This window comes from Pristis pectinata, chromosome 12, assembly GCF_009764475.1.
Source record: "Pristis pectinata isolate sPriPec2 chromosome 12, sPriPec2.1.pri, whole genome shotgun sequence".
NCBI classification, from domain to species: domain Eukaryota; kingdom Metazoa; phylum Chordata; class Chondrichthyes; order Rhinopristiformes; family Pristidae; genus Pristis; species Pristis pectinata.
In genome coordinates this window covers 15,689,155-15,711,591 of record NC_067416.1, presented here as the reverse complement: position 1 = coordinate 15,711,591, position 22,437 = coordinate 15,689,155, and the positions used below count along the sequence as shown (strand labels likewise).

The following is a 22,437-nucleotide window of genomic DNA, read 5'->3' as shown; positions in this document are numbered from 1 at the left end:
AAACTGATGTACAAAATCCCAAGAATTCTCATTTATAACGGCCCTGTATCTTCAAAGAAGCAAATCATAAAGAAAAAGTTATGTAATTGGTCATATTTAAGAGCACTTCTTCACTAATTGTGTATGGGTGCTCTTGTAAATAAACATCATACATTGGAAAATATATTCAACCTGAACACATAATCTATTCACATTACATTTTGCACATCTGATTTCTCAATGACAAGGTTCATTTTGTTTTTATCTTATGTAATTTATTGAATAATAAACATCTTAAATAGCATAAGATACATGCTCACGGTACCAGAGAAGCGGGTGTAATCCTAACCTCGGATGCCGTATGTGTGGAGTTTGCACGTTCTCCCTGTGACCGCATGGGTTTCCTCTGAGTTCTCTGGTTTCCTCCAACATCCCAAAGCAGTGCAGGTTGGTAGGTTAATTGACCACTGTAAATTGCCCCTAGTGTGGAGGTGCGTGGTAGAATCTGGGGGGAGTTGATGAGAATGCAGGATTAATGAAGAATTAGTTTAAAAGGGTGGTTGACAGTCGGCTCCGACTCGGTGGACGAAGGGTCTGTTTCCATGCTGAATCTCTCTATCATTCTGCAGGTCCTCCCCAGGTTCCAAACGCCTGACTTATGAACAAGTGTTTGGGAGACCGGCGGGATGGATGGATATGGATTTGCCAGCTGCTGCGGGGCTGCAGGCATCCTCTGCTGGGTGGGAACGTGGCATTTCCACATACCTCCTCTCCCCGCCCACCAGCACCTACTGAGCCGCAACAATCAGGGGCTGGGCTGAGCCGAGCAGAGCTGGGAGCGCTGAGGACGCACACTCGCTCACTCACTCAGCCAGTGAGGCCGGCTGGTGGCTGCTCTTCCCGCACCTGCTCGCTCTCCCAGCACAACGGTTTCTGTGATCCTCTCCCACACACACTGTTTTCATTCATGTCTGACTTACGAACAGTTCAGGTTAGGAACTATTCTGAGGAGCAGAACCCTGAACCTGGGGGCTGCCTGTATTATATATTGTTGAATGTAATTAAATATTAATGAAATTCTTTTGGCTCTCTTAATGTGATTAAGAACCAGTATGCTGCCTTTAAGTCTTTCTCCCTACTTTTATTAAAGAAAATAGAACCGTACAAGGATTGAAGCCAATGAAAGCATGTGGTTAAGATAACCATTGACACCCATAAAAAATTACAGAAGAACTGCTCTAATACCTGTTCTGTCAATTATTTTGTTTATCTCATTTAATTTTCTTCCCTAGGGATGTTGGAAGTTTGGCTCTGGTTCTTTGGTTTTAAATTCCCATAATGTATGAGCTTTGAATGTACTGGGATGAACAATCACAAAGTTTTGCAATGCTGGAGTGCCACCACCTTGAAATCATATATACTTGGAAACCTATCGATATTCCTTCATTGCCACTGGAACTCCCTACCCAACAGCACTGTGGGAGTACCTTTACCACAAGGACTGCAGCAGTTCAAGATGGTGAATCACCACATTTTCAAGGCTAATTAGGGATGCACTGGAAATGTTGGCCTTTTCAATGGGACCCACAATCGGAAATTCAGAAGAAACTTTTCTATGGTGCAGGAGAATAAATTTCGTGGTCACTTGACCAATTTGTCAGACTACACACATTGTCAATAAGTGCTCCATTGGAGCTTATTTGGCATATTGCAGTACATAATGGAGCCAGAAACATGAATGGATGCCAGGTCCAATCCCTGGCCAATTCTGAGATGACAAAATAAACTTCAGTAGATGTGGGAAAGGGAAGGAATGTCCAATCCTGTCTGTTACTCAATCAGGCCTGTTGGAAAACCTCTAAGTGTAGATATGGGATGGAGAGAATCTTGCTCAGTGACTGAATGTCTTGCCAAATTGACATCAGGACTGATAAATGATGAACGTCTTCTTGGGAACCCAAACATCATCGGGTGCCAATGGCTTTAGGAGAAGAGGAGACGGATAAACAAAACAATGTACAGTATCACAGGTGCTAAGAAAGAGAGAAAGAAAGAAATGCAGGATTGCTTATGAAACCCTTCATAATAATGGCAGAGCAATAAAGAATTACTACAAGCTAAGTCTTTATGCAAAAATCCTTTTTACTACTGACAGTATAACATAATCTACTTAACTTTTCATTGATGGTCAAGTATTACAAAGTTTTAAATAATATTCCTGGTGAAAACTGAAATCTAATTAGTTGTGAAAAAGAACTGCCAAGATTGAAAGCGGCTAGTGTTAATATTATAGTTGGTTTACATTCAGTAACTGTCCAAATAGTCGGATTCAGGCAATGGAATATTCAAATCCTTTCTAACTGACTCCTCTCCAACCTTGCTGTCTGAGATCTGCATAATAAAATCTAACATTTCACGCAGCATAAGATAGTTGCAGGAACAAAATGGATTATCCTGCAAAGTTTGTATCTGATAGCTGTTGGTACAAATTCCTGTCTGTATTTATCAAAAATAACTTGGAAGGAATTTCTGTAAGGTACATTTGGCAGCTGATTGGAAGCACTGATCTTAAAATTCAGGCGCACAGAAAAGCTACTGCTCAGCTGTGCAGTCATTGAAAGAAGTCTCTTTGTGAGCTTCATTATATGTTGTCAGTATAAGAGCTCCTATTCATTTCGCAACTAACTACATGTGACTCAGAGTCTCAGCATCTGCATCAATCTGATTTTAACAATAACTCCACAACAAAAAGACTGAAGATAGCATACCTCCACGTCTCTCCCATTTCCTGCCTTGAAACAAGATTCCATTTATTCTGTATGAAATAATTACAATCAATTGTACAGTATTTACTAGTAAGTGGCAGCAGAGATATCGCAGTAATCCAGATACTTATAAATGTTTCAGGATATGTTGTGCAAGTTATTGCCTGACTTTGTCCAAAGAGAATAGACGGATTTTTGTGTAGAAGAGATCAATTCAACCTAATATTTTATCTTTGGTCGCTGGTGCTTTGTAAAGTAACAGTTGCCGTAATTATGAAGGGTACATAACCAACCTCTACTGTCAGCCTCCACTTCCAGAAAGCTTCTCGTGTGGGGAGTAATTTTTACAGTTATTTGGATGTCAAAGGAAAAATGGGCAGTGAGCAGGGTGGGAAAGCAAAATCGCAAACTAAGAGGTGGTGGTCAAAATTGACAACAAAGCTTTTGAGAAAGATTTGCATTCATATAGCACTATTAAAAGGACATCTCAAAGTACTTCACAGAAGATTGCTCTTTAGAACTGTAATGTAAAGAAACACACAATAATTTTATTCAGAGCAAGCTGCTACCAACAGCAGTGAATCAAGTGAGCAATTACTGCTTTAATGGTATGGCTTGAGAACTGGGGCTCCAGAGGGTCAATGATACAGAGAGTGCATTTGGAAACAAGGACATACAAGAAAGGAATGAGATATGAGGGAAACTTGGGAGGTGAGGAGATGGTAACAATGCTAGACCAAAGGGAGTTTGTGGAACTTTAAGAAACTCATGATGATTGTGATTTTTTTTTGTGTAGGGGAGGATATGTGCTACAATTCACGATTTTACTTGAGATCCCATTGTAGTGGAACTAAAAAAGTCTGGTTGCATAAAAACATGTGAATGTGGCTTGGTTATCAGTCTTACGACATCTAGCCATTTCTGGAGAATATGAAATAAAAGCAGAAAATACTGGAAACACTCCGTGGGCCAGGCAGCAATTGTGGGAAGAGAAGCAGATTTAATGTTTCAGGTTAGATTTTCAGGAGAATGTGAATTGGCACAGTAGCAATTTTCTCCCAGACTTATTGCTTTCCATGTTTATAAAGAAAAAGGGATACAATGGTTCTGATCCCCAAAAACCAGAGTGAGTGCAGGAAGATTATCTGGGTATGGTGAGTCTCATCTCATCAGCGAAGAGGAAGGAATGCAACAGTGGGCAAGAGAATTCTTTTGCAATCAATGCCAACATCAGTACTTCCAGTTTAAGTGAATCTTAAATTAGCTCCACAGTAAAGGCCCTTCAACAAGTCACAATTCTAAGAAACTTTAATCAGATATTTAAACTTCCACCAGGAAAGTTTTATTCCAGCCAAATGCATCTATTTTTGTTTGGTCATTAATGCATCCATTTGGAAATGGCTTGAGGCAGCCCAAACACATTTTACTTGCAATCAGTAGCGCTTGGGACACATTCCACTACACTAGATTGAATTCAAACAGTGGATGAGGGTATTGTGCTAATCCACTGTGTTACTCCAGTTTTGAGTGGTGTTGAAGAAAAAAGGCGTTTGGCAATCTCAAACTTATTTGGGATGGAGAGGTTTATTTTGGAAGTTTGCTGAAGGACAATAAATAATCTTTGCTATTGATAGCATGTTTGAATAAAGTGACAATACATTTCAATATAATTTACAGTTCTGTGACATTGAAGAAATGAACCATTTTCTTCTAACTGCAAGATTTAAGCATGAATCTTCAGGTAATTCATTGTAAGCCAAAGGAATTTTGGAATGATGTAGCACAGAAGGTGTTTGCCTTCATGCCTTTGTTTGCAGCCATCAAATTAGTTTCACTCCCCTAACACACTGAGTTGAATTTTCAATTTATTCTAACCACTACTTTTTGCTACTAATGTTTCTCTGTAGTAGTTCATTTTTCTCTTCTAGTTTGCCAGCTCCATGCTGTAGATAATAGTATTTTAATGAAATAGGATAAAATATGCCTCAGGAAAAGTTTTAGATAAAACAATTTGCAATAAAATTGCCAGCAATAAGGAATGTGACTCTTGTGGTTGCTTTCGGTAGGGCTGTCAGTTACACTGTAAATTTCAAGGGAATTGGAAGCATTTGGGTTTAATTTAAGAGATAAGAGCAGACAAATTGAAATTATCAGGAATATAAACAAAAATGTAAAGGCCAAATTTGGAAATTGAAGATGAATGAACTAAACAGGATCAAGACTTTAGCAAGACGCATTTGTTATGCCCTAGAAATAAGGAAACACTGGAGTTGTAACACTTGTCACCGAAGCTCTTTCTAAAGACTTATGATAGCCTTCTGTATTGATTTATTCTTGGAGTACTATTCAGTGCAATATATCCTGCAAACCAATGTGCAGAACTTTCTTTTTGAACAGAAGGACATAAGAAACAAGAGCAGGAGTCGGCCAATTGGACCCCCGAGCCTGCTCTGCTGTTCAATAAGATCATTGGCTGATTCAATGGTGCCATCAACAGCACTTTCCCACTCTCTCCCTGTAGCTTGTATTTCCCTTTTGTTTCAAATGACTGTCAATCTCCACCTTGAACATATTCTTTATCTCCACCTCCACCTTAAACTTCAAGAATTTATAGTGAAGGATGCAATATGTAAGATTATTGTATATGCACTCATCTGAGTGCTTTGTGAGAGCACATACTTAATGGTAGTGCACCTTTAATGTTTTTTTATACAGTTATATTGTTCATTGGAGGTTTATTTGATTGGACACACAACCTTGAGCTACTGCATTACTGGATTGTACGCAGTCTGTGCAAGGAATCAGCTTGCTTGGTCAACTCTATTCCCAACTCTATGCTTTATGTCCTTAGGGAATGTCCAAAATAAAGTATATGTTGACCTTCGAGGGGCCAAAGATCGAATCGGCCACGATCTAACTGAACTGCAAAGCAGGCTCATGGGTTTGTATGGCCCACCCCTATTTCTATTTCTTAAATACTCACAAAGGCAGCAGCGATTCATTTTTCCTGTAAAACACACTCACCCCAACACTGTCCATATTTTTGTGGGAGCTTCTCAGCATAACATATAATGCACTGCTGAGATCACTGGAAAAGGAATTTCACTACCCAGGAAGTGGACATTCTCCAGCAAAGAACTACCAGGTTTGTGAGGGATGTATTTCTACTTTTGCTGAGTTTTAATTGAAGGTTTTTGTCTCATAACACCAAATCTCTTTTATCTTCACAGATGCTGCCTGATTATTTGAATGTGTCCAATATTTTTTGCCTTTATTTTGTATTAATCATGACTGATATCTTCAAGGGAACTAAGTAACACGTTTCTTCAGTTTTAACTCTTTCCATAACTTTGGAGAAAGAACAGGGGAACAGTGTGGACAGCATTGCTCTGAGAAGCCAGGCTTGGACTTAATGGGCTGAACAGCTTCCTTCTGTACTGTTAGAAGTTTATGCGTCAATATAGCACTAGAACTTCAATCAAAAATGACCTTGTGTTATGTCCCTCAAAAATCTCAGGAAACACTACTCAAATGCATTACATTAAAATGCAAAGAGCACTCTGTAAGCTGCCTAAAGACACTGAGATGAATAAGTAATTTAATCGTCTTTTTGTTTCTGCTGATTTTCCCTGAGTGTTGGCCAATATAAAGAGCTTCCCCCATTAAATAGTGCCTAGGAACATCCTAAACCACTACAACAAATAAACAAATCCAAACCAAAGGTTCACATCCCTTACTATGTAGAATTCCCTCAATACTCCACATGTGCCAGCTTAGATAAAGCATGAGCTCATAACTTTTTATTCAGATTGCTAAAACCAGACTAATCACAGCACAAGCAAAACCAAATGACAGACACTGACTGACATTATTTTCTGCATTCTTAAGAAAATTGTAAAATTAAATTATTACCAAAGCTTCCAGTAAGATTTCAGTAAGGCAGGCACGGTAGTGTAGCGGTTAGTGTAACACTATTACAGTGCCAGCAACCCGGGTTCAATTCTGGCCGCTGTCTGTAAGGAGTTTGTACGTTCTCCCCGTGTCTGCGTGGGTTTCCTCCAGGTGCTCCTGTTTGCTCCCATATTCCAAAGACATATGGGTTAGGAAGTTGTGGGCATGCCATGTTGGCGCCGGAAGCGTGGCGACACTTGCGGGCTGCCCCCAGAACATTCTACGCAAAGATGCATGTCACAGTGTGTTTCGATGTACGTGTGACTAATAAAGAAATCTTATCCATCAGTTCCTGCTTTCTAATTAGTGCTATTCAGTTAGAGATACTGCCACCATAGGGATGGTTACTAAAGATCTTAGTGCACCAAGGTGTCAAAAAGCTTCAAGATGGGAATAGTTAGGGCATAGGGGTAATAATACTTGATTGAAAACAAGCTAACAGTGTAAAATTACACACATCTCCTCTACAACACATGGATTGCATTCCAAACTCAGAGAGAAAAAATATTTTTGGAATCTTCTTTTATAGGATCCAGCCTTTACAATTTTTCTTCTGATTCTTTGATTAATGCCATTACAAAGTCCAAAGTGACAATTTGCTTGAAAAATTGTTGCATTTTGTTTGATCTTATTTGAGATCAACTTTCCAGGAATTCATTTGTTAAATGTCCCAAACTTTCAATGCATATTTTTTACTTCAAATGTGAAGGCTGCTGGGGTTAGCAGGAGGATAAGCGATGCTAGTAATCTGCCAAAAGGAAACTACTTCAATGTGACTTTGCCTTGTGTTCTCAAACCAACAGACAGGCCCTCCCAGGGCTCAGTAAACTTAGAATGGAGTGCAATAATATAAAGAAAGCGTTTTATTCAGTGTTTACAATTAACGTGGAGAATTAGTAAGAGGGTATAGGAACAATAAATCTCTCTGAAATGGGTGCAGCAAAAAAAGTTTAGGAATCTCTGTTGTATCCAAAACTTTGAAGCATAGATAAGAAAGAATCCAGCTTTGTTTCAGGTATCACTGTGCCGCAAAGTTCAGACATTAGATTGGACTGCATATCTACAACAGAAAACATGGACTGCTTTTGACCAAATGGGCCTGATTTTCACTTGGGGGTATTCAATGTTAATAGGATAGTAAGAATTAAAAAACAGAGTTGGAAGTATTGAGGGTTGTTAACATTTGTGTGGGGATGCCACACTGGATAAATTTGCTGCACTTGTAATCCAGAGGCCCACACTAACAATCCACAGACTCAAAATTCAAGTCCCAATTTGCAATTTAAATTCAGATTAACGGAATTTTAAAAAAAGCCATCAGTAATGATGACAACTATTGCAGAGGTCAGTAATTCTCTTCAGGGGAGGAAATATGCCATCCTTACTAATTGATATGTGACTCCAGTGCCGCTGATATACAGTAGTTGACCCTTAAACTCCTTCAGTTTAAGGGCAACTGCAGATGGACAATAAATCTAGCCTTGCCAGGGATGAAAAGTGAGTAAGTAAAAAGAAGTTACAGGGTTCTTCCTCTATGCAATCAAAATACCTGAAACAAATGGTTGGGGACTTTCCCAAACAAATAAGGGGTCCAAATAACATCGCTAACATGCAGTTCTCAGAACCTTGGGGTGGAGGTGCTGACGTGCATGATTCTGCAAAGAGGTTCAGATTAGGAAAACGTCAGTAAGAATTAAATTAACTTCTGTATTGTGGAACTGCAACTGAATTGATTTGCTTCCTCTGGCTTCCCACAAATAGTGCAGTGAAGGCTGACTGAAAGAGAGGTGGTAGGTATAACATGTGGCAGCTGCCATTCTATTCATCTTGCATTCTCTCCCAAGTCAACCCTGTGTCTCCCCAGATGCTGCCTGACCTGCACAGTGTTTACAATATTTTATCTATTTATTTTTTTATTTGCCACCTGATGTGGTAAATGCAGGCTCGCTCTTAACTTTTAAGAGTAAATTGGATAGATACATGGACGAGAGAGGTCTGGAGGAGTATGGGCTGGGGGCAGGTAAATGGGACTAGCAGAATAATGTTTCGGCACAGACTAGAAGGGCCAAATGGCCAGCTTTCTGTGCTGTAGTTTTCTATGGTTCTATGGTTTACTGTGACTTTTTTTTTGCATTTTGACCTTATGAGCTATTGATAGCCTGCATTTCCCTCCAGACACCAAAGCATTATGACTTCCACACCACATTAGTATCCCCACCCCACACTTTAATGATTGGATTCCCAATGCTCGATGCATAATCACTGTGTTTTAAATCCCACAAGAGTTGTGGCAAATTGGATTCTAGTTTATTCATGACCACAGTCAGAATGCTTAACTTGCTGTCACAATGCTTACAATGAATGCTTTGTTTTGCTTAATGTTGGATATAGCTGATCCACTTGGTTTGTGGCTGTCCTATCTCATATTCCAGCATGACTTGAGAAGTCAGAATGAACTCAAGTTAACGTAAAACATATTGCCAGGCATCAACATCCTTCTAAACATTGCTCATTTCCAAGAACCCCCTATAGTTGTGAAGAGTAAGTACAAAATCTACACATTAGTTTGTGGGCATGTCTCAAGAATACTCATCAATGAAACCAACAGCTTTGGTTGAGCAACTTTTATACTCAGAATTACTTGGTCAGTGAGCTGCTCTACCCGTAAAGGGATGGAAGTGTTGTGGTTTGTTTACTGGATTAGTATTTTGAAGATAACATGCGGTCACACATTTAAATTCAGCTCATTAAGTAATACAGAATAACAAAATTCATTAATACTCAGAATACCAGTAATTCAGAATATCAATAATTGGAACTGTAATGAATTTGTGTGTTCTTATTCTAAAGGCATGTAGTGCCTGGAAGATAATGAATCATTAAGATCACACACATCTTTTTATTGACTCTCTCCAATTACATAGCATGCACACGGATACATCATGCATTTGTTACACATTTACATTTGCTACACCACTTTTCCCTTTTTGAAAAGAGAATGATTCATATATTCAAATTGTTCACAAATTTAACCTCTCTACAGGTTTACTAAGTCCCTTTGATCATGAAGGATTGTTGGCGACGTACCCATTTCTTGTGGAGGTGTCAACTCTTCATTCAATTCAATAGAATCTTGTCTTGCTTCTTCCCTAGTGTCCATTGGATGAGCTTGTGAAATGCACTCATGATCACATAACTTCTCAAAATTCTCTGATCTTTTCTTGGATTTAAGCAACTTATGTGCAGATTCTAATTCTATCTCCTACTTTTTCAAAATACTAATTCATACTGCATTCTTTCACTATTATTTAAGATATCTTTATTGGTCACATGTACATCGAAACACACTGTGAACTACATCTTTTGCATAGAGTGTTCTGGGGGCAGCCCGCAAGTGTCGTCATGCTTCCAGTGCCAACATAGCATTCCCACAACTTCCTAACCTGTACGTCTTTGGAATGTGGGAAGAAACCAGAGCACCCAGAGGAAACCCACGCAGACACGGGGAGAACATACAAACTCCTTACAGACAGTGGCCGGAATTGAACCCCGGTCACTGGCACTGTAAAGTGTTACCCTAAATTTCAACAACCCACTTGCTGATGTCAGATTTGTTAGGTGACATTAACATACAAATTCTATCATTTTAAAACTTCTCTCCATGACTTGAATCATAACATTGTCTTTGCCTCAACTGCTCAAGATTTGTATGAATTAAGCTCAGTGGTGTTCAGAGTCTTCTATGCTTTAGTAACTGACCAGGAGAATAATGCGAACACACACGCGCACACGTACACACACGCGCGCACACACACACACACACACACACACACACACTTTGTTTTGTAGTTTAGTGTAAAATTTGGCTTGGTTAAACTCAATGGTTATTTAGTAATTCTCACTGATCACTCAATTGCACCATTGGCATTGGGTGATATGGTAAAATAACTATGTGCTTAATACCACTTTACTTAATAAAGTGTCCATATGCAACTGAAAAAAACTCCTCTGGTAAGCCATTATGCAAATTGTAACTGCCCCCATTAACCCATTTGGTCTCACCTTAAAAGAGATATTCTCTCCTAACCATTGCTCCCCCACCTTCTCTGCTTCTCAAAACTAACTTGTTTCTCTCCCTTTCACAGTTCTGACGAAGGGTCCCAATCTGAAACATTAACTATTTCTCTTTCACAGTTGCTGCCTTACCTGCAGTATTTTCTGTTTTTACTTTCAAGTTACAGAGGAAGCCAGAAATGTCTTGACAGGACCAAATGCCTTTCAGATCTTGGAGATGTTAACCTTTACACCCCAGGTTAAGTAGCTCATCGGTTTTAGGAATAATTCTGAATAGAAGTTGAGGGTGCTGGTGGATGTATCATGCCAGTGGTAAGCCTATCAGCATCCAGCAGTCCTGCCATTTGCAGAACTGTAAACTCCCATCTTTAACTTGCTGGAAAATTTAAATATCGTGATCATTGTGCAGCAGAACCTTCCAGACCACCAATTAAAGGAGAAGTGCTACAAAAAAACTTGCAGATTTTTCATTTAAAACATAGAAAAGGTTTGTAAAGAACCAGCTACCATATTGTGCTGGAGCCCTGAGCAGGAAGTCACATGCAGCAAGGTTAAGTGTACTGCAGCAACTGCCAACAGATATCAGCAGTGCTCTGCCTTTGGTGGATTTGGACAACATGAAGAACAACTCCAGTGGCAGGCACGGTAGTGTAGCAGTTAGCGTAATGCTATTACAGCGCCGGCGACCCAGGTTCAATTCCGGCCGCTGTCTGTAAGGAGTTTGCACATTCTCGTTGTGTCTGTGTGGGTTTCCTCCAGGTGTTCCGGTTTCCTCCCACATTCCAAAGATGTACGGGTTGGGAAGTTGTGGGCATGTTATGTTGGCACCAGAAGCGTGGCTGCCCCCAGAATACTCTATGCAAAAAGATGCATTTTGCTGTGTGTTTTGATGTACATGCGACTAATAAAGATATCTTAAATCAAACCAAATAGATCTGATGACAACAGATATGCCTATCTCCGCACCTTCGTGCAATTTCAAGGGAAAAAGTGATCCAAGCTAATGAGAAATACAGGACAGAAACAGGCCTGGTCCTCCAGATTCTACCACTAGGGGATATTTACAGTGGCCAATTAAACTTCCAACCCACATATTTTTGGGATGGGGAAGAAACTGAAGCACCCAGAGGAAACTCGTGTGGTCACAGAGAATGTGCAAACTACAAACAGGTAGCACCGGAGGTCAGGATTGATCCTGGGTCACTGGAGCTGAGAACTAGCTCTACTGAGAACTAGCTCCATGAGTTGTGCCGCTGTGCTAGCCCTAAGGCATTTTGCCCCCTTTCTCTTCTTCAAAATAGCTCAGATATCCAGAGAATCAATCACAATATTCCAGTTTCGAGAATGAAACTAAAAATAAGCTGAGCCAAAAGTTTTCACGCAAAAGTTTTTCAGCAACTGTGTGGGCCAATAAATGCTGTAAGCTGAAAACTCTGCAGAAAAACACTTCAAAAGTACACCAAACAACTGCTCATTGAATATGTGGTCTGTCCTTTCCAATTACTTACAATTCAAGCACAGTTCATAGAAACCCCACATGCCTGATCTACAAGGACAACATATCAAAGGAGTCATTTTTACTGTTTTGAGATCTAAAATAGTGTAAATGCCCAAACTACATACATCCAAAGCATGAAACGATAATACATTAAACCAGGGGTATGTGCTTGAATTTAAATTTAAGCACCTCTTAGTGGGCACTTTCAAACAGACGCATATTTATAAAATAATTCTGGCACTGAAGGTGGCAATTTGGCCCATCAGACTCGTGCTGGCTCCCTGGACAGCAATCCAGTCAGCCCCATTCCCCGTTCTTTCCCCAGAGTCCCACAGATCATTTTCTCTTAAAAGAGTTTATCCATTTTCCTTATGAAAATCCTGAATGATTGTTTCCACCACCCCAACAAGAAGTGTGCACTGTACACATCCATGCAAACCTGTGCTCACTTCATGTGCTCAGTGATAACTGGAACGGAGGTTGAGGGGACTCCTCTGTTAGCACTGCTCCATCCCCACCTGTGCCCTGAATTACAATACATGTGGCAGAAATAGCTAGGAGTTTTGTGACTATATACCAACCTCTTCTGCCAAGTGTCAGGCATATTACAAAGGAAAATTTTATTTCTTCAGTGATGAGGAAGGGTCATTTCTACAGATGCTGCTTGACTGGCTGAGTTCTTCAATCGTTTTTGTATATTGTAGAGGAAGATTGACCACACATAATCTGCCTGCTCTTGCAGTTAATACAAATCGCTTTTGGACACTGACAGAAAGATCTGTGCTTTGTAATTATTATGAAAGCAAAGGACCCGGAGCCATTGAATCCATCTGCTTCTATACTTGCAATAAAAACAGAAAATGCCAGATATACTCAACAGATAAGGCAACATCAGTGAAGAGAGAATCAGAGTTAAAATTCCAAGTCATCAACCTGAAACCCGAGCTTTGTTCCTCTCTCTATAGATGTTGCCTGACTTACTGATTATTTCCAACATTTTCTGTTTTTTCATTTCAGATTTCCAGCATCGGTTGTTTTTATTTTGCTACTATACACTGTTGTATAGTGTATAGTTGTGCTGCTGCTTTACACAAGATTTTAAGAACATGATGCTCTGATTCCCATCAGTAAACCAGGCTCCTTTATCTTAGGCACAGTTCTTTGTGGTTTTAATGAATGTGCTGCTGGAAAAAGGGAATTAAACTTTGTTGTGTACACCACAAGGACAGGCTTATTGACACTGTTTCTATAAACAAACTGACAGAGATACAGTGAGAATTATGCCTCAAAAATAGGTCACCTTACCCCAGGTTTTTGGTGGCAGTGAAAAATAAAATGCAAAGGAAGATGGAGATTTGCCAAGAGTTGCATGTCACCATTGGCCTTTGAGGTCCTCTGTGCAGTTGGCACACCAATGCAAAGAGCAACCTGGCCATGTGCATTCTATTTACATGGGCATGGCCCACACTGTCTGTGGGCTGTTAATGCAGAGGAAGCTTTCACAATGTTTGTGAGATGCTTGACAGGTTGACCAAAAGAGGTCCTGAGGCAGATTCCCAGGCCAATACTGGGAACATGCCTCAGGGAGATTCCCCTTAAATAATTTGTTTGCCAGGCTCTCCTGTGGCCCGTCCTAACACCACAACCCCTACAGCATCCCCCTCCACCCAACTTCTCCCACCTGACCAAACTGGTGACCCTCATCTGATCTCCTCCATCAACCACCAGTCTACTGACCCAACAACCTCTCCTACCAATCTGCTGATCTGACTCAACCTCATCCAGATCACCAATTACCCCCCACCACTGACAGCATCCACCCCTGCCACCCACAACTGGTGATTGCATCACCTGACTACCAACCTCACTGGAAGACCATTCCTGGTGGACTGATTTCATCTCAACTACCAATATCCTCACTCCTGACAGTTGACAACTCATCCACTCACTAATCACCAGCTGTCAACCCTGACCCAGATTCCTCTACTTCATCGTCAGCCCCAAACCCCTTGTGTTCCTGACCCAAGCCCTTTGTCCCATTTCCAATCCTATCTCCCCCCTATAAACCCCACCAACTCAGCCCAGACCTATCTAATTTCCCTGTACAACGTTTGCTCAGGACATGAGCATGGGTCCCTTGCCCTACTGGAATTTCTTTGCAAGCCCTTAAGCCAAAGACACAGTGGGTGTGGTGGAGGAGGGAGAGAGAAAAAGAGAGATGAGATAGAGAGGAGGAGACAGAGAGAGAGAGGGTTTGAAAGAAACAACGAGAGAGGGAGAGATAGGGGAGAGGGCGAGAGAAAACAGTGAAAGACAGAGGGAGTGAGGTTCAGAGGGAGCCAGCGACAGAGAGGGAGAGAATGTGTCAGTCAGTCTGATGCAGCTGTAATCCATCCAGTAAAGTTTCAAATCCTGTTCTAGGGCGGAGAGTAGAGATAACTTAGATCTGAGTCCTCTATTGATGTCATTTTATAATTAGTTGCAAGCAGAATAATTCAAAGAAGACCAGCCAGGCAAATACTTGTGTTGCTCCCACTGTGGAAATAGATACCACTGATTCAGTCCTTCCAACAGACTAATGATACTAAATAAATAGAGCACCCATGGTTTAAGTAGCAAAAGTTACCGAGTCTGGATCTTTGGTCCAGAATCAAGTATTCCTGTCCTTAAGCAACCCATCTACTGAGCCTGGTCATGCTTTAGGTCCAACATCTGCATGAAATTGCCTTTTTTTTAAATGTGAGCTGTGGCTTGATTCAACAGGCAGCTTCCTAACCCCTCAAATGGAATTAAAACAATCTGGCATAGAATAGCACGTCCACAAACTCAGTCCTTCTCATTGGACTACTCCAACAATCAGGATTAGGGTTTAGCAGAGTCCATTAACATACATGTGTTTACACACCTAATTAAAGCAATTTTAATATTGTAGGTGCTGGAAATAAGATAGAAAATACATACATGCATGTCAGGCAGCACCAATAATGAAAGAAATTGCTGAGGAAACAGGGAACTCTCCCTCCTGTTGTGATGCATCAAGATTTCTTTACTTTACCTGTGACATAACTTGATGATTCTTTCCACATTTCTGTTTATTTTGATACACAATTAAAAATTGATTTCCCCCTAAATAAAACCCAGTTACAACCATCTCCAGACTGTTTCCAATGATTAGGAAAATTTAACCGGGCACTTCCTACTGTCAGCCACACCGCGACCCTGCTGCATTTCTGTGATAGGGACAAAGGTGATGACGCAGTTCCCCATGCAACATTCCGTTTGGATCACTGCAGCAGAAGTTGGACCACTTTACTCTGGGGGTCTGTCAATAGGTGCCCTCAAGATCACATGGACTGACTACTGAGACACAAGAGAGTCTGCAGATGCTGGAATCTGGAGGAACTCAGCAGGTCAGGCAGCATCTATAGAAGGAAATAAACAGTCGACATTTCGGGTCAAGACTCTTCTTCAGGACTGGAAAGGAAGAGGACAGAAGCCAGTGGCCCCCTCACCTCTTCTCTTTCCCCTCCCCCACCCTCATGACCTGTTCATCTATTCCCCACCTCCTTCCCTTTTTTCCATGGTCTACTGCCTTCTCCTACCAGATTCATTCTTCTTCAGCCCTTTGCCTCTTCTACCTATCACCTCTCAGCTCCTGACATCTCATTTCCACCCCCCTCCCTTTCATCCCCCCCCATCATTCTACCTACCTCCCCCCTTTCACCCGGACTCACCTATCCCCTGCTTGCGTGTGCTCCTCCCCTCCCCCAACCTTCTTATTCTGGCTTCAGCCCTCTTCATTTCCAGTCCCGATGAAGGTTCACGGCCCAAAACGCTGACTGTTTATTTCCCTCCATGGATGCTGCCTGACCTGCTGAGTTCCTTCAGTACTTTGTGAGTGATGGACTTACTACTACAGCATTTGGAGATCTGCAAGGTAAATGAAATATTCCACCACCACTTTGGCCCTTCTGGTTTCTGCTTTCAATTTGATTGTGTGTTACGTGTTCCACTTAAAAAACTGCCTTGTCCTTTCATCAGGGCCAATGATAATAGTCCAGAAACGCCCGATCCTCTCTGGTTGCAGACTCAGGTGTGGTTTAGTATTGTTTGCAACCACTCCCAGGAATACCAGGCATGGTGTGTACAGTGTCTCAACGTTGCAGCAGTTGCAAGATTTACTTTGAATTTATTTTTTATGGTTAGGTCCTTGTGCAAGGTAGAATAAGGTAATCTTGTATACCATTAAATCCAACAGACATAGGTTGTGTTTAGCTGAACTGATACGATTGTCCTTGATAAATCCAAGTTATTTTCCAAATGCTTCCTGCTTTTATGTTGCTTTTTCATGCATATCCACACCTTAATTTCTCCTTATATGGCTTGAATTTTGAATCTGTGTAGAGGCATTTTTACTGTATAAATGCTCATTTACTGCCTGTTTAAAATCCTATTGCATTAATTAAAACATTCATTAACCAGTGATATTAATCACAGCAGTCACAACTTTCCAAAGTGGATGGAATTTGCATATTAAAGTTAAGTATTAGTGTGTTTGGTCAACCAAAACATAGTGGGATACTGGTAAGTTAACAACATCAAGGTTAGCTACTTCCAAAATACACAATGAAGTAGTGGTGAGTGGGGGCTAACTAATTCGGTAGTGGTGCAATCCAGTGGAGTGCACTGAAAGTTGCTTTTATAATGACAACATGCTATTAAAAGACTTATCTATTCAAGATTTCTCACGTTCCAATTACTAAAGGCAATTTACCATGGTAATAGAATCAAAGATCCACGAAACACTAGCTGAGCTGAGGTAAAGGAATCAAAATGATAACATGAAGGCTCCAAGCCTACTCCCTGCACCAGTTCACCTATTTGAAAGAATTGCCACCTTCAGAGGAGTTTAAGACATCGGATATGAAGTCAGCATGGGTTTTTCTTTTGGGAACAACACATCTTGGCTTGTTTGGAGAATGCCTTCAGGGCTCATGAGCATCATGTTATTTACTCTTTATGTTGTTTAAATGCATTCAAGGCAAAAAAAAATAATACACAGAAAACAGCACACCATTAGTCATGAGGTACATGATAGGTTTTTTGCTCATCGTCCCACCGAAACAAAATGTGACTTTCCCCAATTAATTGTATGATTCATTTCCCGATCCTCCCCTTCATATTGCTATAAGAGTGCCTTCTGATTAAATAAATGAGGTCGCAAAATCTCTGTTAGCATCAGTATTCATGCAAAGCATACAATCAGGGAACCATAACAACATGAGGTCATAAAGGACTCCCACTTCTACTTGAGGCCATGTTGCACCTTCCCTTTATCAAGTTCAGAATACCTCTAAGTAAGGCCTTCTCCCCGTCACATAAAACAACAGGCCGCACAAATTTACCATGTTGCCTACAACCCAGAGAATCTGCATAATCCCCGCCATGTTTTGGGGGTAGGGTATTAAATATAACCCCTGAAAAGCTCAAATAGAATTCTGTTCTAAATTGAATCCTTTCCCCTTTTGTTTTTGACAGTTGCTTCCTGTTTTTTTTCCTGAGGACGATTAATACTTACAGAAACTAATAATTGTCCTTGGGTACCCAGCCTGAGTCCATCTTCTTTAAAGCCTTGACTCACTAACTAGAAACGCCATGGGCAATTGCAATGGTCTCAACATGGATTCAAGATCAAACCTATGGTCATTCCAGCATACAGGATTCCCCTATTCCCTGAACAAGCTCAGATTTCTATTGAGGAAACGTTCCAACTGAAATTTTAGCAAAACATTACGATAGACATTCCAGTGGGAAAGAATAACTTTCCTACTTGAAATTACACATTAAAGAAAGAGCAGCTCGTCACCTAATCCTTACACGTCCAATGATTTCAACTACGTTTATGCTTACAGGCCATGCAATGTCTCAGACAATGTAGCAAGTTTGTGACTGAAAACCTTCAGTATAAAGGACAGTCAGGTCAACCACCACAGCAGAATAAAGTACCCTCTATACTTGTTCAACAATGCGGCTCAGTCCCAGCTTCTGAAGAGTGTCCCACATTGTAACTCTATGAATTCTTGCATTTCACAGACTAGCAGGGTTGTAACCTTGGAGCAAATTTTAATGCAGATTTATCTGAATGACAAATCAGCCACATGCCTTAGTCAATATCCACAGTGTAAAGCCTCAATGTGATTAAAAGGACCAAACTGCATCTGTTGTACAGAGAGTCTACATTAATTCAGATTTTGCTCTGTTACATGATTTTAGAATTGCATTCTGAGCTACTACAGGAGAAGGAAACTGCTTTTTTAATAGAACATTAACTTTCTTTAAAGTTTACAAGCATCCCAGAGGATATCAAAAAATCAATAGCATCTCATATATGACACAGGTTCATCTCCTTCACTTTTATATCCAACCAAACATATGATAATGGATGGTTGTTATACCAGTTCATTGTAATCAATAACCTGGATTACATGGAATCCATTTTTTAGGCACCACTTGTGAAAAATTCAAATTTATCTGGAGTAACTGCATTAATGATCATTTCTCGGTGAAATCCTGTCAATTGCAAAACCGAATCAGGTAGTTGTGTGTACGACGTCCACTGGTCTTTCTCCAGCATCAGTGCAAATTTGATGACATGACGAGTTGCACATTGTGTGGTTCAGTCCATAGCAACAAAAACTGGAGGTCAGAACCCCACTCTATGACTGTCATTGGTAGAAATGCATTGTGTTAATTTGTTGCTTTTCTCACTACTTAAAGAGATACTGTTGACATCAAGAGACCTGACCAGGTCAGCATTGACCTAGCTTCAGAAGACACAGCAAGCTGCATGGACACCATCCAAAAGTCCAGGTGCTTCAACTCACAAGGGTGCTTTCACCAACATTTCACTGCTAGTATAGTCATTCATCAGGTGACAACACGGAGATTTTTTTTTGGCAATGCTTGGCCACTCACGTTGGGCTGTGGACCTTTGGGCAGGAGGTAATGCAAAGCCCCCTCCCTCAGAACCTTCAGAGGTACTCTGTTGTATCTCATCTCTCTGAGGAGCATTAGGTTTGCAGGCTCAGGTTTTCCAAGGCTGTCATCACTGGGATATGTTACATTCTGTGGGAAGACTTTTGGACATGTTTTCTTGCCAAACTGCTCTCTCCAAGGCCACATTTTCCAAATATATATAAGACATTACATTGTCTGCATTCATTGTGCCAAGCATATTATTACATATGGTCAATTTTTCAGTCAGAAACATTCTGTCGGCAAAAGGTTTGAGAGATTGCAACCACAGGGCCCAGTCCCTCAGTGCCCAGTTCTTGGTCTTTCTCCAACTGAATCTTTGCAATGGTTACCCAGGTTTCAATGCATCTGTCAGAGCCCTGGAACATGCCAGTTCACAGCATTCAGTTGCAGGCAACTCCTTACACCGGAAGACCAGAAAGTAACAGGCAGATCACTTGATATTGGCCAATCTTACATTTTTTCTATTACAAGAGTTGATTTGGCATTTGTTGTAACTGTAAAAGCAGGTGCAAGCCAATTTGTGGGCAAATTAGTCCACAAATGATATAACACAAGGAACATTCCTGTGTCGGAAAGCTTCAAAAGCCACAGGGATGACTTTTGGAAGCAAATTCCAGCACTAACAATCCCCCAAGATGGCAGTGATAGGGTGTTGAACTGAAATGGAATTCAGCCCTTGTTTAATGCAAGATGCCATCTTGCTAAAACATACAGGGCAAGGATAGCTGCCTAAAGCCTTGTGAAGGAGGCTGACTGCTACTTAAATTACCATCCATTGCTGATTGTGGAGGATGCATTGAATTTTGGTGGCAAAGTTTGACCTAACCTTTTTTTCTTACAGATACATCGATACAGATTTCCAATACCACTTAAGGGAACCTCACAATTATATATTTGTAGGCTTAGACTTGTAAAGGTGACCCTCAAAACACTTCGGGAGACTCGCTGGGACGCAGTCAAATATTCCAGCGATACTTATAGAGCACTACAGCACAGAAAAAGGCCCTTCAGCCCATCTAGTCCATGCCAGCCTGTTTTTTTGCCTAGTCCCATCTACCTGCACCCGGACCATAGCCCTCCATACCTCTCTCATTCATGTACCTATCCAAATTTCTCTTAAATGTTACAACTGAACCCGCATCCGCCACTTCCGCTGGCAGCTCATTCCACACTTGCACCACCCTCTGAGTGAAGTAGGTCCCCCTCAGATTCTCCTTATATATTTCGCCTTTCACCCTAAACCTATGACCTCTAGTTCTTATCTCACCCAACCTGAGGGGAAAGAGCCTGCATGCATTCATCCTATCTATATCCCTCATAATTTTGTATACTCTATAGACCTCCCCTCATTCTCCTGTGCTCCAGGGAATAAAGTCCTAACCTATTCAACCTTTCCCTATAACTCAAGTCCCAGCAACATCCGCATAAATTTTCTCTGCACTCTTTCAAGTTAATTGATATCTTTCCTGTAGGTAGGTGATCAGAACTGCACACAATACTCTAAGTTTGGCCTCACCAATGGCTTATACAACTTCAACATAACATTCCAACTCCTGTACTCAGTGCCCTGATTTATGAAGGCCAATATGCCAAAAGATCTCTTTAAGACCTGATCTACCTGTGATGCCACTTTCAAGGAATTATGAATCTGTACTATCAGGTCCCTTTGTTCTACCACACACCTCAGTGCCCTACCATTCACTGTATAAGTCTTACCCTGGTTTGTCCTCCCAAAGTGCATCACCTCACACTTGTCTGCATTAAATTCCATCTGCCATTTTCCAGCCCATTTTCCTAGCAGGTGCAGATCACTTTGCAAGCTTCGATAGCCTTCCTCACTGTCCACTATGCCCCGATCTTGTTGTCCACAAATTTGCTGATCCAGTTTAGCACATTATCATCTAAATCATTAATATAGATGATAAACTACAAGGGGCCCAGCACGGATCCCTGCAGTACACCACTAGACACAGGCCTCCAATCAGAGAGACAACCATTTACTACCATTCCATGGCTTCTCTCTCTATTTTGGAAATACTCTGAGGGCTTAACCTGAAAGTAGGTGCAGTGCCTTCAAGCTTAAGGGGATCATGATGAGGAACAGAGCACGGGCAATTTGCTAGGTGTCCTGTTTGGTCTGGATAAGAATGAGGAGGGGGATGTAAGGCCAGGCCAAGCAGCAACAGTGCTACAGGAGAGACAGGCGGGAGGAAGAGGTGGCATTCAAATCCCTGGAGGGTTCAGGGCATTCCTCCTCCTCTGGAACTGCTCTACCAGGGACTCCAGCAGCAGAGCATCTGTGCTTCTTCTCCCGCAGTTGCTGAACCATCCTGTAACTCACTGCTGTGAACCAGTCAGCTATTCCTTCACTGTAAGTGGGTTGAGGAGTTGCATATACTGCTCCATGCAAGTTGTGTCTAATCTACACTTGAGATCAACCTATATTGTCTGGATTAGCAGTTCCAGACAAGTTAAAATGATGACAAATCAGCAGTTAAGACCAAACATTATGGGCAAAATCCAGATTTACAAGCAGCCGTGATTTATTAGCACAGCATCCAATTACCACCTGTTTTCACCACTAGGCCAAAACAACACTGCAAAGGTCCCAAAATCATTTGTTACTCCCACACATCCTATACTTCCTGTGCATCATGTCTCAAATTACTCACAGCATCCCAGTTATCATATAAAATAACTTAGCACCAGTCCTTATTTAGGAGCCTTTGGGCCATTTTCCAACATGCCAGCAAAGAAAGGCTTCTCATACATCTTGCTCAAAATCCTGAAACTCCCTTCTAAATAATGCCATGGTCCCTTCACCATATGGCCTGCAGTAGTCAAGAAAGTGGCTCACCACTATTTCTCAATGCAACTAATGATGGCCACCAATTAACCTTGCCATCACTGCCCATATCACATGAATGAAAAATACATGCCTTGAATATTGTGGCGTCCTAATTAGCATTCAACCTAACAGGATGTGTTTCTTGACACCAAGTACAAACTATTTCTGTTTAAAATGTAGATTAATATGAAGAAGCCTGTACTTTGCTAGTATTTTATTAGAGTATACTAATAACTCCAGTATGTTACTTAATTGTACAAAATTCAAAAGGGTTCCATCTTCCA

At 41.0% G+C, this 22,437-nt stretch overlaps 1 protein-coding gene across 2 annotated transcripts in view; it reads right to left on the bottom strand.

The window, feature by feature from the left end:
- Positions 1-22,437, bottom strand: part of afap1l2 (actin filament associated protein 1-like 2) — a 202,893-nt gene that overhangs the window by 160,760 nt on the left and 19,696 nt on the right. The window contains exon 2 of one of the 2 annotated variants that reach the window (XM_052027737.1): positions 329-484. The exons of the other annotated variant lie outside the window; for it this stretch is intronic. Coding sequence (XP_051883697.1) covers positions 329-484 — 156 coding nt within the window. The remainder of the gene's footprint in view (positions 1-328; positions 485-22,437) is intronic. 2 annotated transcript variants of the gene reach the window in all.